The 20,134-nt window shown below is 46.4% G+C and overlaps 1 protein-coding gene and 1 pseudogene across 2 annotated transcripts in view; both read left to right on the top strand.

The window, feature by feature from the left end:
* LOC308611089 (centrosomal protein of 78 kDa-like) overlaps positions 1 to 20,134 on the top strand; it is a 727,725-nt pseudogene that overhangs the window by 486,063 nt on the left and 221,528 nt on the right. The window lies entirely within an intron of this gene.
* Positions 1 to 20,134, top strand: part of LOC308611081 (forkhead-associated domain-containing protein 1-like) — a gene marked incomplete at its 3' end in the record, with an annotated part of 87,922 nt that overhangs the window by 64,723 nt on the left and 3,065 nt on the right. Inside the window, exons 7-16 of the mRNA XM_081260010.1 lie at positions 387 to 517; positions 2,772 to 2,861; positions 3,889 to 3,993; positions 7,718 to 7,819; positions 8,177 to 8,302; positions 9,670 to 9,799; positions 10,487 to 10,611; positions 13,532 to 13,627; positions 14,048 to 14,268; positions 14,806 to 14,971. Coding sequence (XP_081116136.1) covers positions 387 to 517; positions 2,772 to 2,861; positions 3,889 to 3,993; positions 7,718 to 7,819; positions 8,177 to 8,302; positions 9,670 to 9,799; positions 10,487 to 10,611; positions 13,532 to 13,627; positions 14,048 to 14,268; positions 14,806 to 14,971 — 1,292 coding nt within the window. The remainder of the gene's footprint in view (positions 1 to 386; positions 518 to 2,771; positions 2,862 to 3,888; positions 3,994 to 7,717; positions 7,820 to 8,176; positions 8,303 to 9,669; positions 9,800 to 10,486; positions 10,612 to 13,531; positions 13,628 to 14,047; positions 14,269 to 14,805; positions 14,972 to 20,134) is intronic.

Here is a 20,134-nt window from a genome sequence, read left to right as displayed (position 1 = left end):
CCATCTCCTGGCCTTTGGAGAAGAATTCCTGGACCTTCCCTGTGCTGGGCCTTTGTTCCCCAGGCCCATGGTGTGGCCTCTCCTCCCAGCTTTGCCTGGCCTGTGCCCACAAGGGGCCCCCAAAGGCTTCTCCTCTCGCTGGTGCTGACTGCCCCTCATTCTCACTGAAGCCTCAAACCCTGTTCCGTGGACTTCGCTCTCATTCCCATTCCTTCTCTGGGACCCTTGGAAAAAGCCTCCCCAATTGTAGGCAGGCAGCGTTGGTGGCCAGGACTTGGAAGGTCTTTTCCAAACATTGGCTGACAGCCACGGTGTTGCCAATAATCCTTCCTGCCTCTTTGACCTCCATGAGTCTTTTGTTTTGGTTTGGTTTGGTTCTTTTACAGAGATGGTGTCATCTTTGCAAAGAGACGTGTTAGTAAAGGATGGTCAAGTTCAACAACTACAACAGGAGGTGAATCAACTGAAAAGTGAAAACAAAGAAAAGGATCACCAGCTCGAAGCCCTCAGCTCCAGAGTGAGTGTCGGGTCATCAGCAAATTGTAGCTGCGAAAAGCAGACACAGTGGAGTCACATGACACACGGTGGTGAGATGAGGCCAGTGCCCAAGGACACAGGGAGGGTAGCTGCTGGGCAGGTGGCCAACTTCTCTGAAGCCTTTCAAAGGACAGCATGTATGTGGCTCAGAATAAGCATAATATATTTTCAAATCCAGCAAACATTTTCTAACCCCTATTATAAATGAGTTTGTTTAATCCCAGCAACAAACCCACCTATGAGCATATACTGCCAGTACAAAGTTTAACATTAAACAGAATACGATCTCTCTGTGACCAAGGATGACCAAACGGCTGCATCATGGTCCCAGCACCACTGGTTCTCATAATTGTCTTCAAAGCAGAATGTCTGAAGATCCAGATGCAAACACGCAGACTCTCATTTCTTCCTTGGACTTTAGTGTGTAGAATGTCTCTATGGAAGATGAACGTGGTAGTCAAGCAAAGAGCTTTTTCCATGTAACTGACTATTTGCAAATCTTGCCTTCAATGCTAACTTTAGAATCCTGACTCTAGAGGATAAGATTTCTCAGTATTTGCATGATGTGCCTGTTTCTGTGAGTCAAGGTAAAACCTCGAAGCTTTCATCTCAGGTGGCAACTCAGAGATTCCCAGAGGCTACCTGATAGCTAGGTCTGCATGGGGGTGGGGTGAGAACAGATCTTGAGGTTCCAAGGAAAAGGCAAAATAAGTAATACCTAGTACATAGTACCATACCCAGTTTGGAGCTGGTGAAAGGCACTGCACGAGCTTTGGGATCAGACAGACCAGGGTCCAATCCCAGAGCTTTCTTTCATTGTAAATTATTTGGCCTCCATTTCCCCATCTGTGAAATGGGGATGACAAAATCGTTTTCTGAGAAGTGGGAGGCTGGTTTTAGTTGTGCTCTTCTGCCTCTGCCCTGGGTCGGCTGCCTGGCCAAGCCCTCTGCATTCGTTTCTCCCAAGCAGAGTGTCTTCCCAGGCATGTGCTATAGCTGTTTAATGTGGTGTGTGTGTGTGTGTGTGTGTGTGTGTGTGTGTGTGTGTGTTGGGGACGGGAAGGGGATGCAGAGGTGGTGCTAAGTAGAAGGAATCTGCAAAGACAGCAACTGCTTGGCTCTTCTACCTCCTGAAGTGCATTTGGATGATTTATGTCCCCGTTTCCCCTTCCTTGTTGACCTCGGAATGAGGTCCCTTCTCCTCTAGACTGTGCTGGCCAACAGCAGAAGGGCTCGTCACCACCAAGGGTACTGCTCTTGTGAACATTTGAGATGCCTTTTTTTAAATGACCTACATCATGTGTGTTAATTTTAGAAAAATAAGTAGATGACATTGAGAAGAAAAAATAAAAAGAGAGGAGAGGAAATGCTACCTTGAGAAATCAGTGTTAATATTTTCATGTATGTTCTTCCAGTCTTATTTCTATATATTGCCTAGAAATCAATCAATCAATCATTTTATAGTGAATTTATTCTATGCACCTTTTTAAAATTTTTAAATACTTACTATTTTCCCGTGCTAATAAATCAATGCTCTTACCATTCGTCTTAAATGCTACATACTTTCTCCTGGATGTACCCAGTGTTATAAAGTGGTCTGCTGTTCTAAACAACACTTGGGATGTTTCCTCATTTTTTTTTTTATTCCACGGTTACTGACAATTCTGTGAAGAGCATCCTTGAAACTACAGATTTACTTATTTCTCCAGTCATTGTCCTTAAGGTACATTCCTAAAGTGGGAATTGCTGGGTCAGAAGAAGGCACATCCATCCTTATGCACTTAATGCCTGTTGCCAAGCCACCCTCGGGCAAGACAGCTCCGTTTACCCCTCCACACCAGTCGGGGCAGTTGTGTCTTTGAGACTCAACCTGCACAAAAGCCCTAAGATGGACCCCAGCTCTCTGGCTCGGCCCCCTGCACCCTCACCGGTCACAGCGTGAAAACATCCCAATTCCTGCACCCTAAGTACCCAGACTCTACAAAGCTGAATTTCCCCTGAAGTGAAGTTTGCTGGCTCTTGAAGAGGAATTTAGACGCTCTATTCCTCAGAACTCATGAGAGGGGTGAACTGGGAATGACTGCAGGATCCCGTGCTCCCATCACACAAATGGTCTCGCCTCTCAGAATTCAGAGGTGTGATTGGGTTATACAGCAGGAAACACACCTGGGCGTGAACACAGGTACTTGGGACCCCCAGCCAAGCCCCCGTGGCCTTGTCCTTTTTCTCCACAGTGCTCAGTGCTGAAAGAAGAGTTACAGAAGGAAGATGCCCAGAAGGAGAAGTGGGAAGCCCAAGAGAAAGAGTTAAAACTCTGCAAAACCGTGCGTTGAACCTCCTGACCCATAGGTGTCCACTGAAAGCCTAGATTGTGGCCTTGAGGGTTTTGGAGGGGTTCCTTGGCCCATTAGCTAGCACAAGCTCTGGGGCTTTCTGGGTGTTTGTCTGTTAATGTAGTCTCCTAATTCTTTGATTTGCTGGCCTCAAAGAGATGGGTGAAAAGACCATGGAAAACACACTCTCCCCAGATTTTCTGGGCAGTTGGCTCAAGGCCCCTCATCAGGTTTCCCCTGGGGACAGGGATGGGAGGTGGCCACCATATGCTGCTAGAAATTCACCGTGGTCCCTACCCCTGGATTTGTGATGCCCAGACTTTCATGATCCACTGTCACAAGTTTTATCACAGCCCTGAGCACTGTTATTAACACAACTCTTCTTGAAGTATTTTTGCTTAAATACATTCAATTTTACAACAATTCATAAAAACAAAATAAAAAGCAAATGTATCACTGACCTTGTATGGAAGGTGAACATAAAAATTTATAAAATGAAAAGATGACCACTAAATGTAAATGTTCACCCCCTGTATTGGCCCGAACCCTCGTGCACATCACCAGGCATACGTTTTCCATCCGTTGGGAAGGACGGTGCCTGGGACGGGGGCAGGAGACGTGTGTTCTTCTTTCTGTCAGGAGCACACTTCTCTGCCTCAAATGAGAAAAAAGAAAAATGTCATTGTTCTTTGCTTCCAAACTGTGCCCATTGTGTCTTCCAAACAGCCCTTATTTAGATTGAACTCAAAAATGTGCCCCAAGGAAAGAGACTCTAATGAGTAGATAGGTATCTTGTACTGTTTAATCCAGGATCCATGCTGATCTTCAAAAGAAACTCAAGTTTTCCCTCACCCAGCCCTTTCATTGCATCCGCTGAAAGAAAGTCTACTTTGCCTCAAAGATGTGGAATTGTCCCCCAAGGGAAGGAATGAAGCGAATCCCAGACTAGGTTTCTGCCTTAATGAACCGGATGAAATGCGTTGTGAAGTTGACTTCCCTGTTGTTGGAACTCTTTCAGCAAATCCATGACATGGAAAAAGAAATGAGGAAACTCAGGGTGGAGCTGAAAAGGAGCAGTACTGAGCAGAGCCTGATCTCCATGACGCTGCAGGAAAACAGCAAGGTATGGCAGGGACAGGTCGGCCTGGAAACCACTCTGGGGCAAGCACTCCACCTGCATCATCTCTGTTCATCCTCACAATGACCCCATGCGGTCTATACTGGTATTCACCCCACTTTACAGTTGGGAAAACTGAGGCTCACAGAGGTGAAGGAAGTTATCCAAGTTCACTTGCATAAAGTAGTTGTGGCAGAACTTGAATCCAGGTCTGCCTGACTCCAAAGCTCCTGTGTGTAACCACTACCCTAGACTGCCTTCAGATCTTAATCGTGAAATTATCTAAGAAAGAATTGATCCATTAAATCAAGTTTGCCAATGATGTTGTTCCAACTTAAATTCTCATATTGATTTTTTTTTGTCTTTTTGTTCCATCATTGAGAATGTTTTTAAAAATCTCAACATGTTTGTCATTTGTGTGTTTCTTCTTTTAATATGAACGATTTTTGCTTTATATATTTTGAGGCTGTGTTACTAGGTGCATATGAATTTAGAATCCTAATACTTCCTGTAGAGCAAAACTTTAGATCATCATGAAATGTCCCTTTTCATCTCTAGTAGTGTTTCTCCCTTCACGTCTCCTTTGTCATTTAGCTTCATCACTGGCTTTCTGTTGGTTAGAGTTTTCATACCATATCTTTTTCATATGTTCTCTGTCAATTTTTGTCTTAAGGTTTAGACATATGCCATTAAATAGCGTATCATTTTTACAAAATCCAGTTTGACAATCTTTGACTTTTAGTCCATTTATATTATGTAATTACTCATGTACTGGGGTTTAAATCTACCTTCTTGCTCAATACCAGTTGTACCATCTGTGTTATGTTCCTTTCTCTCCTTTCTTGCCTCCTTCTGAGTGGATGGTTTTCTCTTATTCCACTTTCCCCCTCTATTAGCTTGGAAATATTTCACTTTTTTACTATTCTTTTAGTAATAGTAAGACAATAGCATTCATCCTTGATTCACCAAAATCACACATTAATTAAGTTTTTCACTCTTCTACTATTCTCTTTGTAGTCATCCTGAAGACTACAATATGCATTCTTTTTTTTTTTTTTTTTTTTTGCGGTACGCGGGCCTCTCACTGTTGTGGCCTTTCCTGTTGTGGAGCACAGGCTCCGGACGCACAGGCTCAGCGGCCATGGCTCACGGGCCAAGCTGCTCCGCGGAATGTGGGATCCTCCCGGACCGGAACACGAACCCATGTCCCCTGCATCGGCAGGTGGACTCTCAACCACTGCGCCACCAGGGAAGCCCTGCATTCTTAACTTACCAAGAGGCAATAGTAGTTGATAATTATGCCCTTCTCCTTGACAGTGCAATGAGTTTCAAACACCTTAACTTCACTTACCCCCTCCAGATTTATAAGCCATTGCTGTCATTTTCTAAACTCCTCTTCATACTTAAAACCCCACAAGACATTATTAGTGTTTTTCTATAGTCAGTATCATATCCACACATTACCCTTACTGTTGCTTGTCTTTTCTGCATCTCTGATCACCCACCTGGGTTCATTTTTCTTGTGTCTGAAGAATACCCTTTAATGTTTTCCCTCATTGTGGCTCTGCTGATGACAAATTCTCACATGTGCCTGTGTGTCTGCCTGGAGATGTATATTTAACCTTCACTCTTAAAACACATTTGACTGCGTATTGAATTCTACAATGGCAATTCTTTTCTTTCAGCACATTAGATATGTCACTATTGTCTTGTGGCTCCTATTATTTCTATTTAGAAGTCATCTGTAAGCCTAACTGTTGTACCTTTGCATAATCTATCTTTTTCTCCGGTTGCTTTTAAGATTGTCTTTTCCCTTGATTTCCAGCAGTTTTATTATGGTTTATCTAGGTGTGGATTCAGTTTTATTTACCTCATTCAGAGTTCGTAGCTGCTTCTTGAATCCCTGGCTTGGTGTTTTGACTTAGTTCAGGAGCTTGGGCTCTGTACCACACAGGCAGTGGGGAGCTACTATGGCTTCTGAACAAGTGACTGATGCAATGACATTCGTGGACAGTAATCAGGGTGACAATGATAGTTACAATTTCTCACTTACTAGGTGTTCCCTTGAACATTTCATCTCTTCATCTTCACAACAGCACTGTGATCTAGAAATCATCCTCTCCATTTTACAGATGAGAAAGTCAAGGCTACTAGTTACTAGTAAAGTAACTAGCCCAATGGCACAGTCGGTTTTGTCTGACTCCAGGTTCGTCTGACTTCAGTTACCCTGGCGTAGCAAACAGCCACATGCTACTCTTTACACTGAAATTAATGAAAATTAAATAAAATTATTTATTCAGTTCCTCCGTCACACCAGCCCCATTTCGAGTGCTTGATCCCCAGATGTGGCTGGTGGCTGCCGTATTAGACAACACAGCCTTGCTCAGAGTACCTGTACCATTGCAGAAAGTTCTGTTGGACAGAGTTGCCTTACAGCTGGGTAACTCTCACAGTACCGTTAAGATTGCACTGGAAGAAACTAAACTTGAGGCAAGGAGGCCAGTTGTCACAGTCCAGCTTGCATGTGAGAGGGACTGGAGGACAGGCGTGAGACGACCGAGTGTGAGAGAGGGAGCAGGGCGGCCGCTGAAGGTGACTCTGAGGCTTGGGGCTGGGAACGGGGGCTGTTCATGCAGAACACAGACAGGGGCAGAGTCCAAGGCTGGACTTGGCTTTTGCAGCACATGAAAAAGGCTGCTGACATAGAAGTCCGAGCATGTTTAGACCTGGGAGAAAACTAAGGCCCAGAGAGCTTAGATGACTTTTCCAAGGTAACGGAGCTGGGTAGACGCTCTTCCACTGGACCACACTACTCAGAAGAAAGCTCTTAAGGGCTTTTCTGGGTCTTTTATTAGATCCCTGTGATCCCCCTCTTCAGATCCCTAAAAAAACAGCCTGTGAATTTGTTTCAGCACAAAAACTTTCCATTTATTTACGAGAGTTTGCCTCATTTCCTGTTAGTGCCAGGGCCCAGGGCTCAGCAGGTGCATCCAAGAATTGAGCAGCTGCGAGGCCTACACTGGCCAGCCAAGGGTAGCGTGAAGCACTCCCAAGCCTACCGTGCGTTGACTGTTACCCAAGCAAGGGGGGAAAAGTAGGCAAGCTTCTCCACTTTAAATGCCTTCGTTTGCAGGCTGCAATTCTTAATAGACATTGCTTTAGCAAGCCTCCATAGAGGATACCACCAGTGAGTGTGCTCAAAGTGGTAATGACAAACAGTTATGATAATAAACCCAATCATACTATTTCCAAGTACCCATCACGAGTTATTAGAACGAGACTGTACGGTGGACATTCCCGTCCACCTTTCATAGGTTACAACAGTACTTAACACACTCACAGAGCCCTTAAGCCCTATTGAATCCCCACAATAACTCTATGCAGTGATACTAGTATCATCATCCCCATTTGACAGATGAGGGCACTGAGTCACGGAGCAGTGAAATAACTTTCCGAGTGTCGTACGGCTTGTTAGGGACGGAGCTGGGATGGGAGTGTGCGGTAGAACATAGTTGAGCCCCGGGTGCAGAGCTCATCCCTTTCCCGTAGGGGGCAACTCCCTGTGAGTTTGCCTCCACCCTGTGCATGCCTGTGACCCCGGCTGCTGGTCTGCAGCTGTCACTACCCCTCAGGGACTCCCCCACTGCCAATAGCACCCCCCAAGAAGAGTTTCCCCAGAGGGCATGATGATCACATTAGCAGCAAGCCCTCGGTTTCATCATCCTTTCAGGTTGAAGAGAAGCTTCGGGAGGATTCCAGAAGGAAATTGCTTCAACTGCAAGAAATGAGGAACAGAGCAAACCTCATTAAAGCCAATTTGAAAAGGGCAGTAGGTCAGGTAGGCGTGCTGCAGAGCCCCTTCACGGGCCTGTGCTCTCCACGGAATCCCACACCCAAGTGGCCGGCAGGGATGAATGAGGAGGAAGAGGCCTGCCTTAGTTCACCCGCTTATTTTCTATACCAAGAAGTGTCTAGAAAGAACTAGAGCTGAGATTCTATCTAGATCTAGAGTCTGAGCTCTTAACCACGATGCTCTACTACTTAGCTATTAGTTACTATGCTAAGCATCGTTTTTCTGTGTTTTGAAGAAAGTTTCGTGAACCTTTGTCCCGCCCCCAAAGGTAGTGGAAATGACTCCTGCGTTAGTCCTGTCCCCCATCAGCTGCAGTTCCCCTTCCCCTCATTTCAGATGAAGATCAACAGTTCTCGGGAAACTGAGCAGTATCTGGCAGAGAAGGAGAAGCTGACCGAGGAAAGGCTACAGCAAGAGGAGAAGCTGAAAGCCAGAGTCAAGCGGCTAATGGCAGAGAAATCGGTAAGGTGGTCCCCGTCCTTCTCTTTACTACTGGAAACTGATGAAATGGGCTTTCCTATGAGAAACAGAGGGCACGTACTTAGATGGAGGAATCTCAGCAACTCCTTGTTGGGAGCTAAATTAATTAAAGAGGGTGAATGATGTAGGAGGAATTAACATGAAGCTTGAATCCTAAAACTCAGAGATCAACTTGAAGATCAACTTGAAGAGGCAAGCTTATTGAAATGTCTAAAAATGGTACTTTGTTTATATACCGCAGCTGATTTTATTGATACAAATCCCAGTCGTTACTGCGGGTCCTGGTTTGTGTCTAAGTGTGTGCAAGACCAACCAATAGTATTTCAGTCTTTTGCTTTCTCTTCATGCATATCAGGGGAAACACATGGCCAAAACGGCTACTTACCTTTCCAGAAACCAGCCAATTACAGGATAGTTAACAGTGGCACCTCTCAACTCAAAGGTGTCCACGGATCATATGCGGATGTTGTTGAAATGCAGATTCTGACTCAGCAGGTCTTGGGTGGGGGGAGCCTGGGATTCTGCATTTCTGAACAGCTCCCAGCTGGTACCGATAGCACAGCTCTGCAGACTACATTTTCAGCCACAAAGTCTTAGAAGCAGGTTTTCCCCAAGTTGGCCGATAAGAACCACCTGGGGCTTTCCTGGTGGCGCAGTGGTTGAGAGTCCGCCTGCCGATGCAGGGGACACCGGTTCATGCCTCGGTCCGGGAGGATCCGACATGCCGCGGAGCGGCTGGGCCTGTGAGCCATGGCCACTGAGCCTGCGTGTCCGGAGCCTGTGCTCCGCAACGGGAGAGGCCACAACAGTGAGAGGCCCGAGTAACGAAAAAAAAAAAAAAAAAAAAGGCCGCTCCAGGGACTTCCCTGGCGGTCCAGTTGTTAAGACTCTGTGCTTCCGCTGCAGGGGGCGCGGTTTCGATCCCCGGTCAGGGAACTAATATCCCACATGCCGCATGGTGCCGGCAAAAAAAAAAAAGCCCCTCCAGGAGCACATTTGATGCGATTGTTCAGAGGTGAGACCAGAATGAGAACAAGTGGAAACCCCAGCTTAGAAGAGCATTAGAAGAACAAGAGAAAGAAAACGTGGGGAGGGAACACAGGGGGGATCTCTTATTTACAGTGATGCTAAGTCGGTAGGAAAGTTGGAAATCTTCCTAGATGTGACTTTGCATTCAAAATGAAATTTTTAAATTCCTTCTCTGCTGAAGCCCTGTAATGATATTTTCCAAGGTACTAAGTAAGTGACAGGGTTTCTGCTAATCCATGATTTGTTCATGTTTCTTCAAATACAAGAGAGGGAGGTTGTGATCACTGATAAAGCTGCTGTCCTCACCATTCTGGCCACAGGAGCAGTCCTTCAGTGATCTAGGGGCCAAGTGCAAAGCGTCCCGACATGAGGAAGTCATTCAGCGTCAGAAAGAGGCTTTATCTGAGCTTCGTGCACGAATTAAAGAACTTGAGAAGGCCTGCTTGTCAAGTAAGTTTCCTCCTGCCTAGTCACCCCCTCTGTGCTGAGAACCATGGACCCCAGACTTGAGGGTTCACTTTAGGGACTAACCAATTTGCCAGGACCACCATCTTCTATCCCCATCATTTCATAACTAAAAAAACAGAGTTATAAAAAAAGATGGGCAGGAAAAAAAAATAGATGGGTAGGCATGAGCTCAGAGTCAAGAGCAGGCCTTGATATTAAATAAACAGGATTTCATGAAAAACTCAGAACCTTGTCCCTCTTTTTCTTATTTCACTGTGGCCCAGTGAAAACTTTTTCATAGACTGATGCTGTGCAAGGACCAACCTTGGGGAACTTCCCAGGATAAATACCCTGTTTAGAGGGAATAGGGCTTTCAAGAAGCCAAGCTTGCTGCTGGGTGGAGCCCTGGGCCAGGACACAGAAGCCTGGGTTCAAGTCCATCCTCACACCTGTGGCCGAAGGTTCCCCCTCAGTGCCCCCGCCCTGGGAGGCTGCAGCCTCATATGAGCTGTGTGGCCTTGGACAAGTCATGTCACCTCTCTGGGCCTCGATGCCTCACCTGCCAAGGGAGGATGGTGAGCTAATTAGTACTGGCCTGTGGTAAGTGTCCAGTAAATACCAGCTGTGACTTTTACATGCAGTAACTTCTTCCTGAGCCTTTCTTTTGAGTGTAAACTTTTTCTTTTATAGATCACAAGGACCACATGGATGGATCATTTCTAGACTTAAAGACCCTCGGGATGGAAAAAAATGTTCGGAAAATATTGGATGTAAAACCTGACTTGCCAACTTTTTCAAGAGTAGAGATTGGAACGGTAACCAAAGAAACTTTGTCTCTGCATTGACTGACACGTGGGGAGGGTGGGCATGAGGACAGACACGAGCCGTGTGCCCTGGCACCACTGTATACAACATTGGTTCGAGGCCAGGTCCTCCCTGATGGGCTGGCACCTGTATGGACTGGTCGGTGCCTGGCCGTAATAGTGATCCAATGTTTGAATAGAAAGGCGGCTTCCCATCATGTACAGCATGATATAGCATTGCACTGATGCTGGCCAGGTCAATCTCTGGGCCCTCCTTTTCACATCACATGTTATATTCTGCAGAAAATATCCAACAAGCTAATGTACAACATTATGTCATGAGCTTGCCTAACACTTGCTTTGTGCTATAAACTGAAAAACATGAACACATAAAGGGCAGCAGAAGGGAGCCATGATGATTAAGAAGACACAAGTTCTAGAATCAGAGACCTGTGTCCTAATCCCAGCTCTACAAGCTCTGTGACCTTGGGCAGGCTCCTAACCTTTCTGGGACTTCATTTCCCAGCTGTAAAATGATGATGGAAAAATTAAAGGAGATCATCATGTAAAGTGATTATCCCAGTGCCTAGCTCATAGCGAGCACTTTAATAGATGATAGTTATTATTGTCAAACAGTATTTAAAGAGTATTATCCAAGAAAACCTTCCTTTCTTAGGGAGCATAGTTTGTGTTTTCCAGGATTTTCAGAAGTAATTTGATTGTTAGGTTGAAGGTGCCGTGTATCCTAAATGGATGTTTGATCAGGTGTTTGACTGACACATGACAATGGACAAGCTCAGGTCAGCGTGGCTTGCTGCGGCAGCTAGTCTAAACCAGCTTTTGGAAAACATAATAAAGCCATCCTCTCTGTACCAGCATTTTCTCCTACAATTTTTCTAGACATTTGCTCACACGTCTAGAGATGTGAGTCTTCAGAAACGTGTTGGTCTTCCTGGTAAAATCGAATCTTCCTTCTCTGAGGTTGGGAGTAGAGGGCCTGTCTCCAGGTGGGGAGCTCAGCTGGATCTCACGTCCTGATGGTCCTGCTTCCAAGATTGACCTTCCCCTTGGCAACAAGCCCTCATCCCACCACTGACACCACAGAGCAGGAAACCTCCCAACTCTCAATCCTCCAAGGTTGGCAGTAATTAAAGGAAAGAGCAGGAGGAAGAATAGCTGACATCTGTGAACTGCTTACTGTGTGCCAGGCGTTGAGCTCAGCCGGCTCCATGCCTTATGTCATTTAACCATCGTAGCAGCCTTGTGTCATAGTTACTATTATTGTCCCCATTTAACAGATAAGAAAAATTAAGGCTTCAGGAGGTCAAGTACCTCACCCAAGGTCACAGAATAATGATTGAAGACACACCAGCGGTGTGTCCCTGGTGGTCTGTCTGCGAGCCTGCAGAGACCGGGTGGGGACTGTGTGCTTGGATCCTGTAGCCCAGGCTCTTCCTTAGTGACCCTCCCCTCAGGAAAAGAGGGGGCGTCTGGAGCGGTACAGAGGATGCAGCTCAGGGTAGCTGAAGACACTGAACAGCATCTCAGGTTCTTTTTGCAGCAGATCTGCCCGGTTTATTGTCATCTTCAGATACCCTCTTTTATTCTCATCTCCATAGGTACATAGACAAATATGTCCACTCTTATCTATCACAGTCACTTTGGGGGCATTTATATTTCTGTAGTTGTTTTGTTTTTAATCTCAGAGGGTTTCAGGGTAGTGCCAACAAATGCTAGGGCTAAGAGAGGCTCATGGCAAGCATTAAAAGCCAATTTATTTTTTAAGGAGGCTTGTTATGGTTATTTGTAGTCGTTCAGATCAGGTCCCCTATTCAGTCTGGTGGCCTTTCCATGCAGTCAGTTGGGCTTCCAGCAGCCAGCTGGCTGGTTGGGGTCTTAGGGAGATGCAGCTGCAAACACTATCTGCATTGTCTCTGGAAAGGTTCTGAAGGGATGCCCACCCACCAGGTTCCAGAGCTAGGAGAAGGTTGGGCCGAATTTTGTGAGGGTATGGTTTCTGCTGCACAGAAATGAGATTCCTTTAGTAAAAAGGAGGGAGGCCATTTTCCACTTAACCTTCATTCGTTCATTCAACAAACATGACCACTATGCACCACTCGGTGACAGGTGCCATGCTGGGCACAAGGAGGGAGATAGTGAGCAAAAGCCACATGGTCTCCATTTTTCTGGAGCTTGTCTTCTCAACATCAGCGGTACTGATTTTTTGAGCCAGGTAACTCTTTGTTTGGGAGACTGCCCTATGCATCATGGGGTGTTTAGCAGCATCCTTGTCCTCTACCCACTAGACGCCAGCAGCAATTATGACACCCACAAATGTGTCCAGGCATTGCTAAATGTCCTGGAGGGGGTAGGGTGGACAGAGTCACCCCCGGTTGAGAACCACTGGCCTAAAGTGAAGACAGACGAGACGGTGGCCAAAGAACAGCACAAGTGATGCATCATTTCAAAGGCAGTTGTGCTCTGAAGGGGTAGGAGCACAGTCATAAAGAAAGCAGTTCACAGAGTCAGAGTGGATTTAAAACCAACTCTCTTGGCGTGGACATATATACACACACACGCTACCAAAGGTAAAATAGATAGCTAGTGGGAAGCAGCTGCATAGCACAGGGAGAGCAGGTCGTTGCTGTGTGTCTACCTAGAGGGGTGGGATAGGGAGGGTGGGAGGGAGATGCAAGAGTCAGGGGATATGGTGATATATGGATACGTATAGCTGATTCACTTTTTGATACAGCAGAAACTAACACACCATTGTAATGCAATTATACTCCAATAAAGATGTTAAAAAAATTAACTCTCTCAAATTATTCTTTAGTAACTTTCCAGTTCTTCCATTATTCTCTGGGTTATTATTCTGGATGTAGAAAATCATAATGGAATGCCAAGAGAGTTTTTCTTCTTTTTTTTATTTCAGCCTCAAAATGGCCTTTCCAGCCCAGGGTCCATCATGGTCTCTGAGAAGTTAGGGAAAATGGATGTGGCTGACGCTTTAGATCTCAGTGAAAACCTGGTAGGTATACCCAGCATCAGTCCCCTCCTGTGCAAACCTGTGTGCCCTGCAGATAGTTTAAACATCAACTCCACATACATGTTTAGTTGGTACAGTAGCTCCACGAGACCCATCTCCTATCCCAGCATGGGCTGGAAATTGCAGAGCCCAATTCCTTGGAAGACTGGGTAGTAAGAATGAATGTTTATGTCTGTTGTCATTCCCCCTCCCCCACCCCAATTCTCAAAAAGGCATAGTGTAAATGGATGCGGGGGAAAATGAAAGTCGTACTAAAAACCCCAAATGCACTCATTTGCAAAGCATGTGTTTCTTCTCTGCAACTGCAGAAAATGAATGAAACAGAGTTAGATGTTTGCCTCCTCAAAGTGGCCACCAGCGGTCTTGGGCCAGGCCTCTTACCTGAGAAATGCTTTCTCGTAGTACATGGATATGAGCAAAACCCTCGGGACTTTGATGAACATCAAAGATATGTCAGGTCACGTGTCCATGAAACACCTCTCCCCAAAAGAGAGGGAGAGAGTCTACCAGCTTCGACAAAGAGACCTGTACCTGGTGTTTGATAAGATCACCCTACTCAAGAACCAGCTGCAGAGAAAAGAAGAGCTTTTGAGACGATACGAGGAGGACATTGAACAGCTCAAGTATGGCCCGTGTCCCCGGCAAAAGGCCCAGGCCTCCATTCTCCAGGCTAAACCTCGGTGCAGCTGCAGACCCGTAGGGACCAGGACAAGAGGACAGAGGCCTGGGTGTGGAGGGGGGCAGGCGGGATGGTGACTCAGGGCCTGATGGACCCAAGTCTCTGGGCAAGAAAGCAGCAGTTAAAGTACCCTACTGTTAAGGAATAAGGTGCACCTTTTATAAATGTGTCTGATGTTTCACCATGTGTGTGCTTTTCGTAATTCCACCCTATTTTCAGTGGTATCCGTTACCCCACCCTCTCTGGGAAATTGGGAGGGGCTGGTAGCATAACCGTTGCCCCCTTCATGCTGCACGTCCACAGCCAATGGGCTATTTATCCTGCCCTCTAGTCCCCACATCTGCAGCCTTCCCCCCACTTGTAAGGAAACCGCGAAGCCAGGCATATATGGAAGTGTTCTGAGGATCTCCCAGGTCAGGAGCATTGGTGGTGAGTGAGAAAGCTGAGGAGAAAAGAGACTTTGTCTCTCCCGTGTGCTCAGGCAGAGCAAAGTGTCGGTTCAGATGTACCAGTCACAGGTGGCAAAGCTGAAGGACGACACCTCCAAAGAGGCCGAAGAAAAGGCGCTGCTGAAGGAGGCCCTGGCGCACATGGAAGAGCGGCTGCACCAGGAGAAGAGGGTCACCAGGGCGATCAGGCAGCAGAAGGTGAGAGGTCCCTGCTCGGAGCAGAGCCTCTGAGGCTGCCCCTCAGCTCCCTTTAGAAACAGCCAACTGAGGTCCCAGTGGGATCCAGGCAGCACAGAATGCATTCGCTCATTGCAAAGGAAGGTGGCAGAATAGCTTTAGCGTTAGGCAGACATAGGTTTAGACTCTTGTTCTGCCATTTACTGTGTGACTTCAGGCAGCTTTTTGTTTTTAACATCTTTATTGGAGTATAATTGCTTTACAGTGTGGTGTTCGTTTCTGCTGTATAACAAAGTGAATCAGCTATATGCATACGTATATCCTCAGATCCCTCCCTCTTGTGTCTCCCTCCCACCCTCCTTATCCCACCCATCTAGGTGGTCACAAGGCACTGAGCTGATCTCCCTGTGCTATGCAGCTCTTTCCCACTAGCTATCTATTTTATGTTTCGTAGTGTATATATGTCCATGCCACTCTCTCACTTCGTCTCAGCTTACCCTTCCCCCTCCCCATGTCCTCAAGTCCATTCTCTACCTCTGTGTCTTTATTCCTGGCTGCCCCTAGGTTCATCAGAACCTTGTTTTTTTTTTTTTTTTTTTAGATTCCATATATATGTGTTAGATTAACCTCTCTGAGACTCATAGTCTAGCTTGCCTCTATTTTTTTAAACTTTCTTTTTCTTTAATTTAATTTTTATTTTATATTGGAGTATAGTTGATTTGCAGAGTTGTGTTAGTTTCAGGTGTACAGCAAAGTGATTCAGTTATACATATACATATATCTATTCTTTTTCAGATTCTTTTCCCATATAAGTTATTACAGAATATTGAGTAGAGTTCCCTGTGCTATACAGTAGGTCCTTGTTGATTACATATTTTATGTATAATAGTGTGCATATGTTAATCCCAAACTCCTAATTTGTCCCTCCCCAACACATTTCCACTTTGGTAACCATAAGTTTGTTTTCAAAGTCTGTGAGTCTGTTTCTGTTTTGTAAATAAGCACATTTGTATCATTTTGTTTAGATTCCATATATAAGTGATATCAAATGATATTTGTCTTTGTCTGACTTACTTCACATAGTACGATAGTCTCTAGGTCCATCCATGTTGCTGCAAATGGCATTACTTCATTCTTTTTTATGGCAGAGTAGTATTCCACTGTATATTTGTACCACATCTTCTTTATCCACTCCTCCATCGACATTTAGGCTGCTTCCATGTCCTGGCTGTTGTGAACAGTGCTTTCTGAGACTCATAGTCTAGCTCGTCTGTATTTTTTTAACTTTTGATAATTCGTGTATTTTATTTTGTTCTTTCTATCCAGATAACTATTTTTTCCACCAGTTTTATTGAGACATAATTGACACATAGCACTGTACTGAGTTTAAGGGTGTCCAGCGTCATGATCTGACTTCCCTGCCTCCTGCAATGATGACCACAATCAGTTGAGTGAACAGCCCGAGTGTTTTCAAAGGCGGCGATTCTGACTGTCATTGTTCTGCCAGGTGCCAGGGATACACCGAGGAATAAGCTCTCTGAGAATAAAGATCTGGGTTTGCTCTTCTGAGTAGCCAGAACAGTACGCCAGTCTTTCTGACTTGGGGCTGTGTATTTGTACACGCATGCTTGCGTGTATGTGTGTACATGTGAGTATGTGCTGTGTGTTGGCATGTGTGTGTATTTGTATGTGTGTGTTTGTTGCCTGCATGAGCTCTAAGGAGGCCAAGGTCATAGAAGGGTGCCCTTCTGCTCAACCAGGAGGTGATGGTCAGATAGTTCCTTGCAGAAGCCTGCCCCCCATCCTGCGAACCTTCCAGGCAATAGGTTTCCAGACAGCAGGCTCTCTGGCTTAGAGCCCCAGAAATGAAAAGTGGCTGTCCTGCTCTGAGGGAGCCTGGATGAAGTGTTTCCAGTGCTCACTGCTGTGAATTAAACATCACAGACCTTAGTCTGCATATGTCATGGGGCTGCCTCAGGCAGAGGACAGTTTCCTTTCACACCAAGCAATGCCAGGGAGAGCTGGGCCAGTGACAGAGTTGTGACTTTCCCTTTGATGTGCCCTCTGCAGAGCTCACCCCTCCCCGAAGTGCCCCCCCCGCCCCCAGGGCTTGGCAGACTAGGCCCCAAAGCAGAGACACCAGACCACAGAATGGGACAGCGTAGGGCCCAAAAAAAGCCATTGTCATGTACTGAAAACCTGAGGATTTACATAATCAGGCTTCACATGCATTATTCATGGGCTGCCTCATTCATACACAATGCAAGGGACGTGCCAGCCTGTTTGTCAGGAAGAAAACAATACTACATTTTAAAGTTTTGCTGGATCCTAAAGGTCACTTGTATACATCTGTCTTGGCATCCATTCCTTCCAGGGAGTATATCTTCGTTGTCTTTAAGCAGAAATGAACAGAAAGCAGAATTCCTCTTTTCTAAGTTTTACACTTAGTATTTTCACAAGGAGCCTTAGTTTTTTAGCCTCCTGTATAAAACTTTGAAACTCTTCACCCATTCACAGAGGTGGCAAGGTTGAAGCACTGAGATGAAATGACACATCTTAAGCTTCAGAATTGCCCCCCCCAAAAAAAATGGAGTTTGTAGTTTTAATGTTTGATCATCTCTTCACCAAGCAGACCTTTCAAGAATCAAAAGTCCTATTTCCACACTAATATCTCTGGCTGTGAAAATGAGACTTGGTATAAGATGCTGGGCCTTCACAGCGAACTGGGCCTGTGGCTCTGTCCATGTGGCAGAGGGACGGGAACCGCGGCCCAGGCCGTGCTCACTGGAATCCACATCCCACATCCCTCGAGAAGCCGGCAGTGTCTCTCAGAGTTCAGAGGCCAGATTTGGAGTCAAACAAATAGGGGTCAAGCCCCACCACTGCTCCGAATGACCCTGAGTAAGTGGCTTGACCTCTGTATCGCAGGTTCCTCAACAAAAGCAACCAAAACTGTTAGCAAGGGGCCTACTCCGTGGGGCAGTGGGAGGGTTAACTGGCAAAATGCCTACAGTGCCTGGCATATCACAAGCCCTGTTTCTAAGGGGGAAGAATAGGCAGCTCATGCATGGGTGGGGATTCCTCTATTTTTTCCAGGGAGCTTCCTGCCAGCGGACGCCTTCCCCGGTCCTCCCAAAGCCGCCACCTCTTATGGGACGCGCTCTTCTCTTTGGTGAATACGACTAGGGCCACGGCCAAGAAAGGACCCAGATACCTTTTGTGAAAGGGCTAAGGCTGGGATTTTCAAGAGGAAATTTTTAAATGCACAGAAGTTGCCACTTGGGAAGCACGCAAGCCCTTTCTTAGGACTTGAAGTGGAAGAAAGGCTGAAGGGCACCAGCTGCTTCTGGCAGGAGAAGCCGCTCAGCTCTCCTGCCAATCAAATCTCCAACCAATCAAGTCCTGGCTAGGGGGCGTGACCACCGCTTTGCCTTGTGGTCTCAGCCAGGAAAACCCCCTAACCTTCCCTCTGCTTAATTAGCTCAGATCCCTCTTCTTTAAGATGAGAATAAAAATGGCACCTAGCTCGTAGCCTTCCCAATGGGAGCTTGTATACAAAAGCCTTAGCACATAGGACCACAAAGCATTCACCCTCTCCTACCATCGTCATTATCCTCACTATTCTCTTTAACTCACTATCTTCCAAGATTTCCTTGGGCCCAGGTATTCTCAAGATTCTGGCTTCCTCCGTGCTACTTGTGTGTTTTGTTTGTTTGTTTGTTTGTTTTTGCGGTACGCAGGGCTCTCACTGTTGTGGCCTCTCCCGTTGCGGAGCACAGGCTCCGGACGCGCAGGCTCAGCGGCCATGGCTCACGGGCCCAGCCGCTCTGTGGCATGTGGCATCCTCCTGGACCGGGACACGAACCCTGCGTCGGCAGGCGGACTCTCAACCTCTGCGCCACCAGGGAAGCCCCACAATTGGTAGATGTTGTGTAGGAGGAGCGTGGGATGGGAGGGGCTTGGGGTGGTGCTCTTCCGCCCACAATGATGAAGTAGAACCATGTGGCCAGGCCTATGCAGCATACGGATAGAAGAAGGCTAAAGAAAAAGACCCTCCCGCACCCCCTTCATCACATCCCAGTGAGTTCAGTAAAGTTCAGGAAAAGCAGGTGCACAGGGGCCAGGCTCTGCCCTCAGTGCCCAGCTGCCCACTGATGGAACTTAATCCAGGAAGGAATTTTGCAGCAATGTTCAAACTGGGGTTCCCTGGAGCCTTTGGGTGCCATGGAAAGGTGTGACTCTCAAAGCACACACACCTTTCTCCCGCCAGAGAAGCTCTCCGTTATCTTATACCCCAAGTTCCTCATGGGATTTTGCTTGGATAAAGGGTTCTGCAAACAAAAGGGAGGGGGGGGGATGGGGTGGGAGAGAAGAAGGCTGTTGGTTTAAAACTAACCCCTGCTCTATAATATCTGGGCATTTGGATAGTGATTGTCTCAGCGGAGTTTGTGATAAATACCGAGTGGCCGCAGGCTCGAGGCTTCTCCACGGAAAACGCCTGGAGGGCAATTGTCAGTTCAGTACGGGCCCATCAGCCTTCACGGACAGTCCTCTGAGGGTAGAGTCAGCATCCTTCTGGGAGAAGGGAAGAGTCTCGTAAGCACCTATGCCCTGTCCCAAAAGACAGCCTTATTTCCTCCCTGAGTTTTGTGACTACCCGGTAGGGTTGCCAGATTGAGGGGAAAACAAACAAACCAAAAACACGATGCCCAGTTAAATTTTAATTTCAGATAAACAACAAAAGCTATTCGGTATAAATGTCCTAAATATTACACGGGGCATATTCACACTCACAAATTTGTTGGCTTCATTCTGGAATTCAGATTTAACTGGGCATCCTGTATTTTATCTGGCAACCCCTCCAACATTTACTGAGCACCAACTAGACACCAAGCAGGGAGGTTCTGAAGCAGGTGTCGCAAGATGGCAGCCCACAGATATATTCCATTTGTCTCTTGGGATTTTTTTTTAAAGTTACATTTCAAAATAGGGCAGTTTCCTGGAATATTCTTGATTTCCAGCTTCTCTGGGAAACTTGGAAGATCTGGCGACCCTAGGCCCACAGACCCACAAGCCACCATCACAAGCCTCCATCTTCCAGGCCCCTTAGAAAGGCGCTGGGCTCGTGTGTTTGCTGCTGTCCACCACCACCCCAGCTCACTTCACCCACTTCTTTTACTTTCC

The sequence above is a fragment of the Mesoplodon bidens genome, assembly GCF_964165515.1.
Source record: "Mesoplodon bidens genome assembly, contig: HAP1_SCAFFOLD_157, whole genome shotgun sequence".
Lineage (NCBI taxonomy): Eukaryota > Metazoa > Chordata > Mammalia > Artiodactyla > Ziphiidae > Mesoplodon > Mesoplodon bidens.
This window is presented reverse-complemented; position numbering and strand designations above follow the sequence as displayed.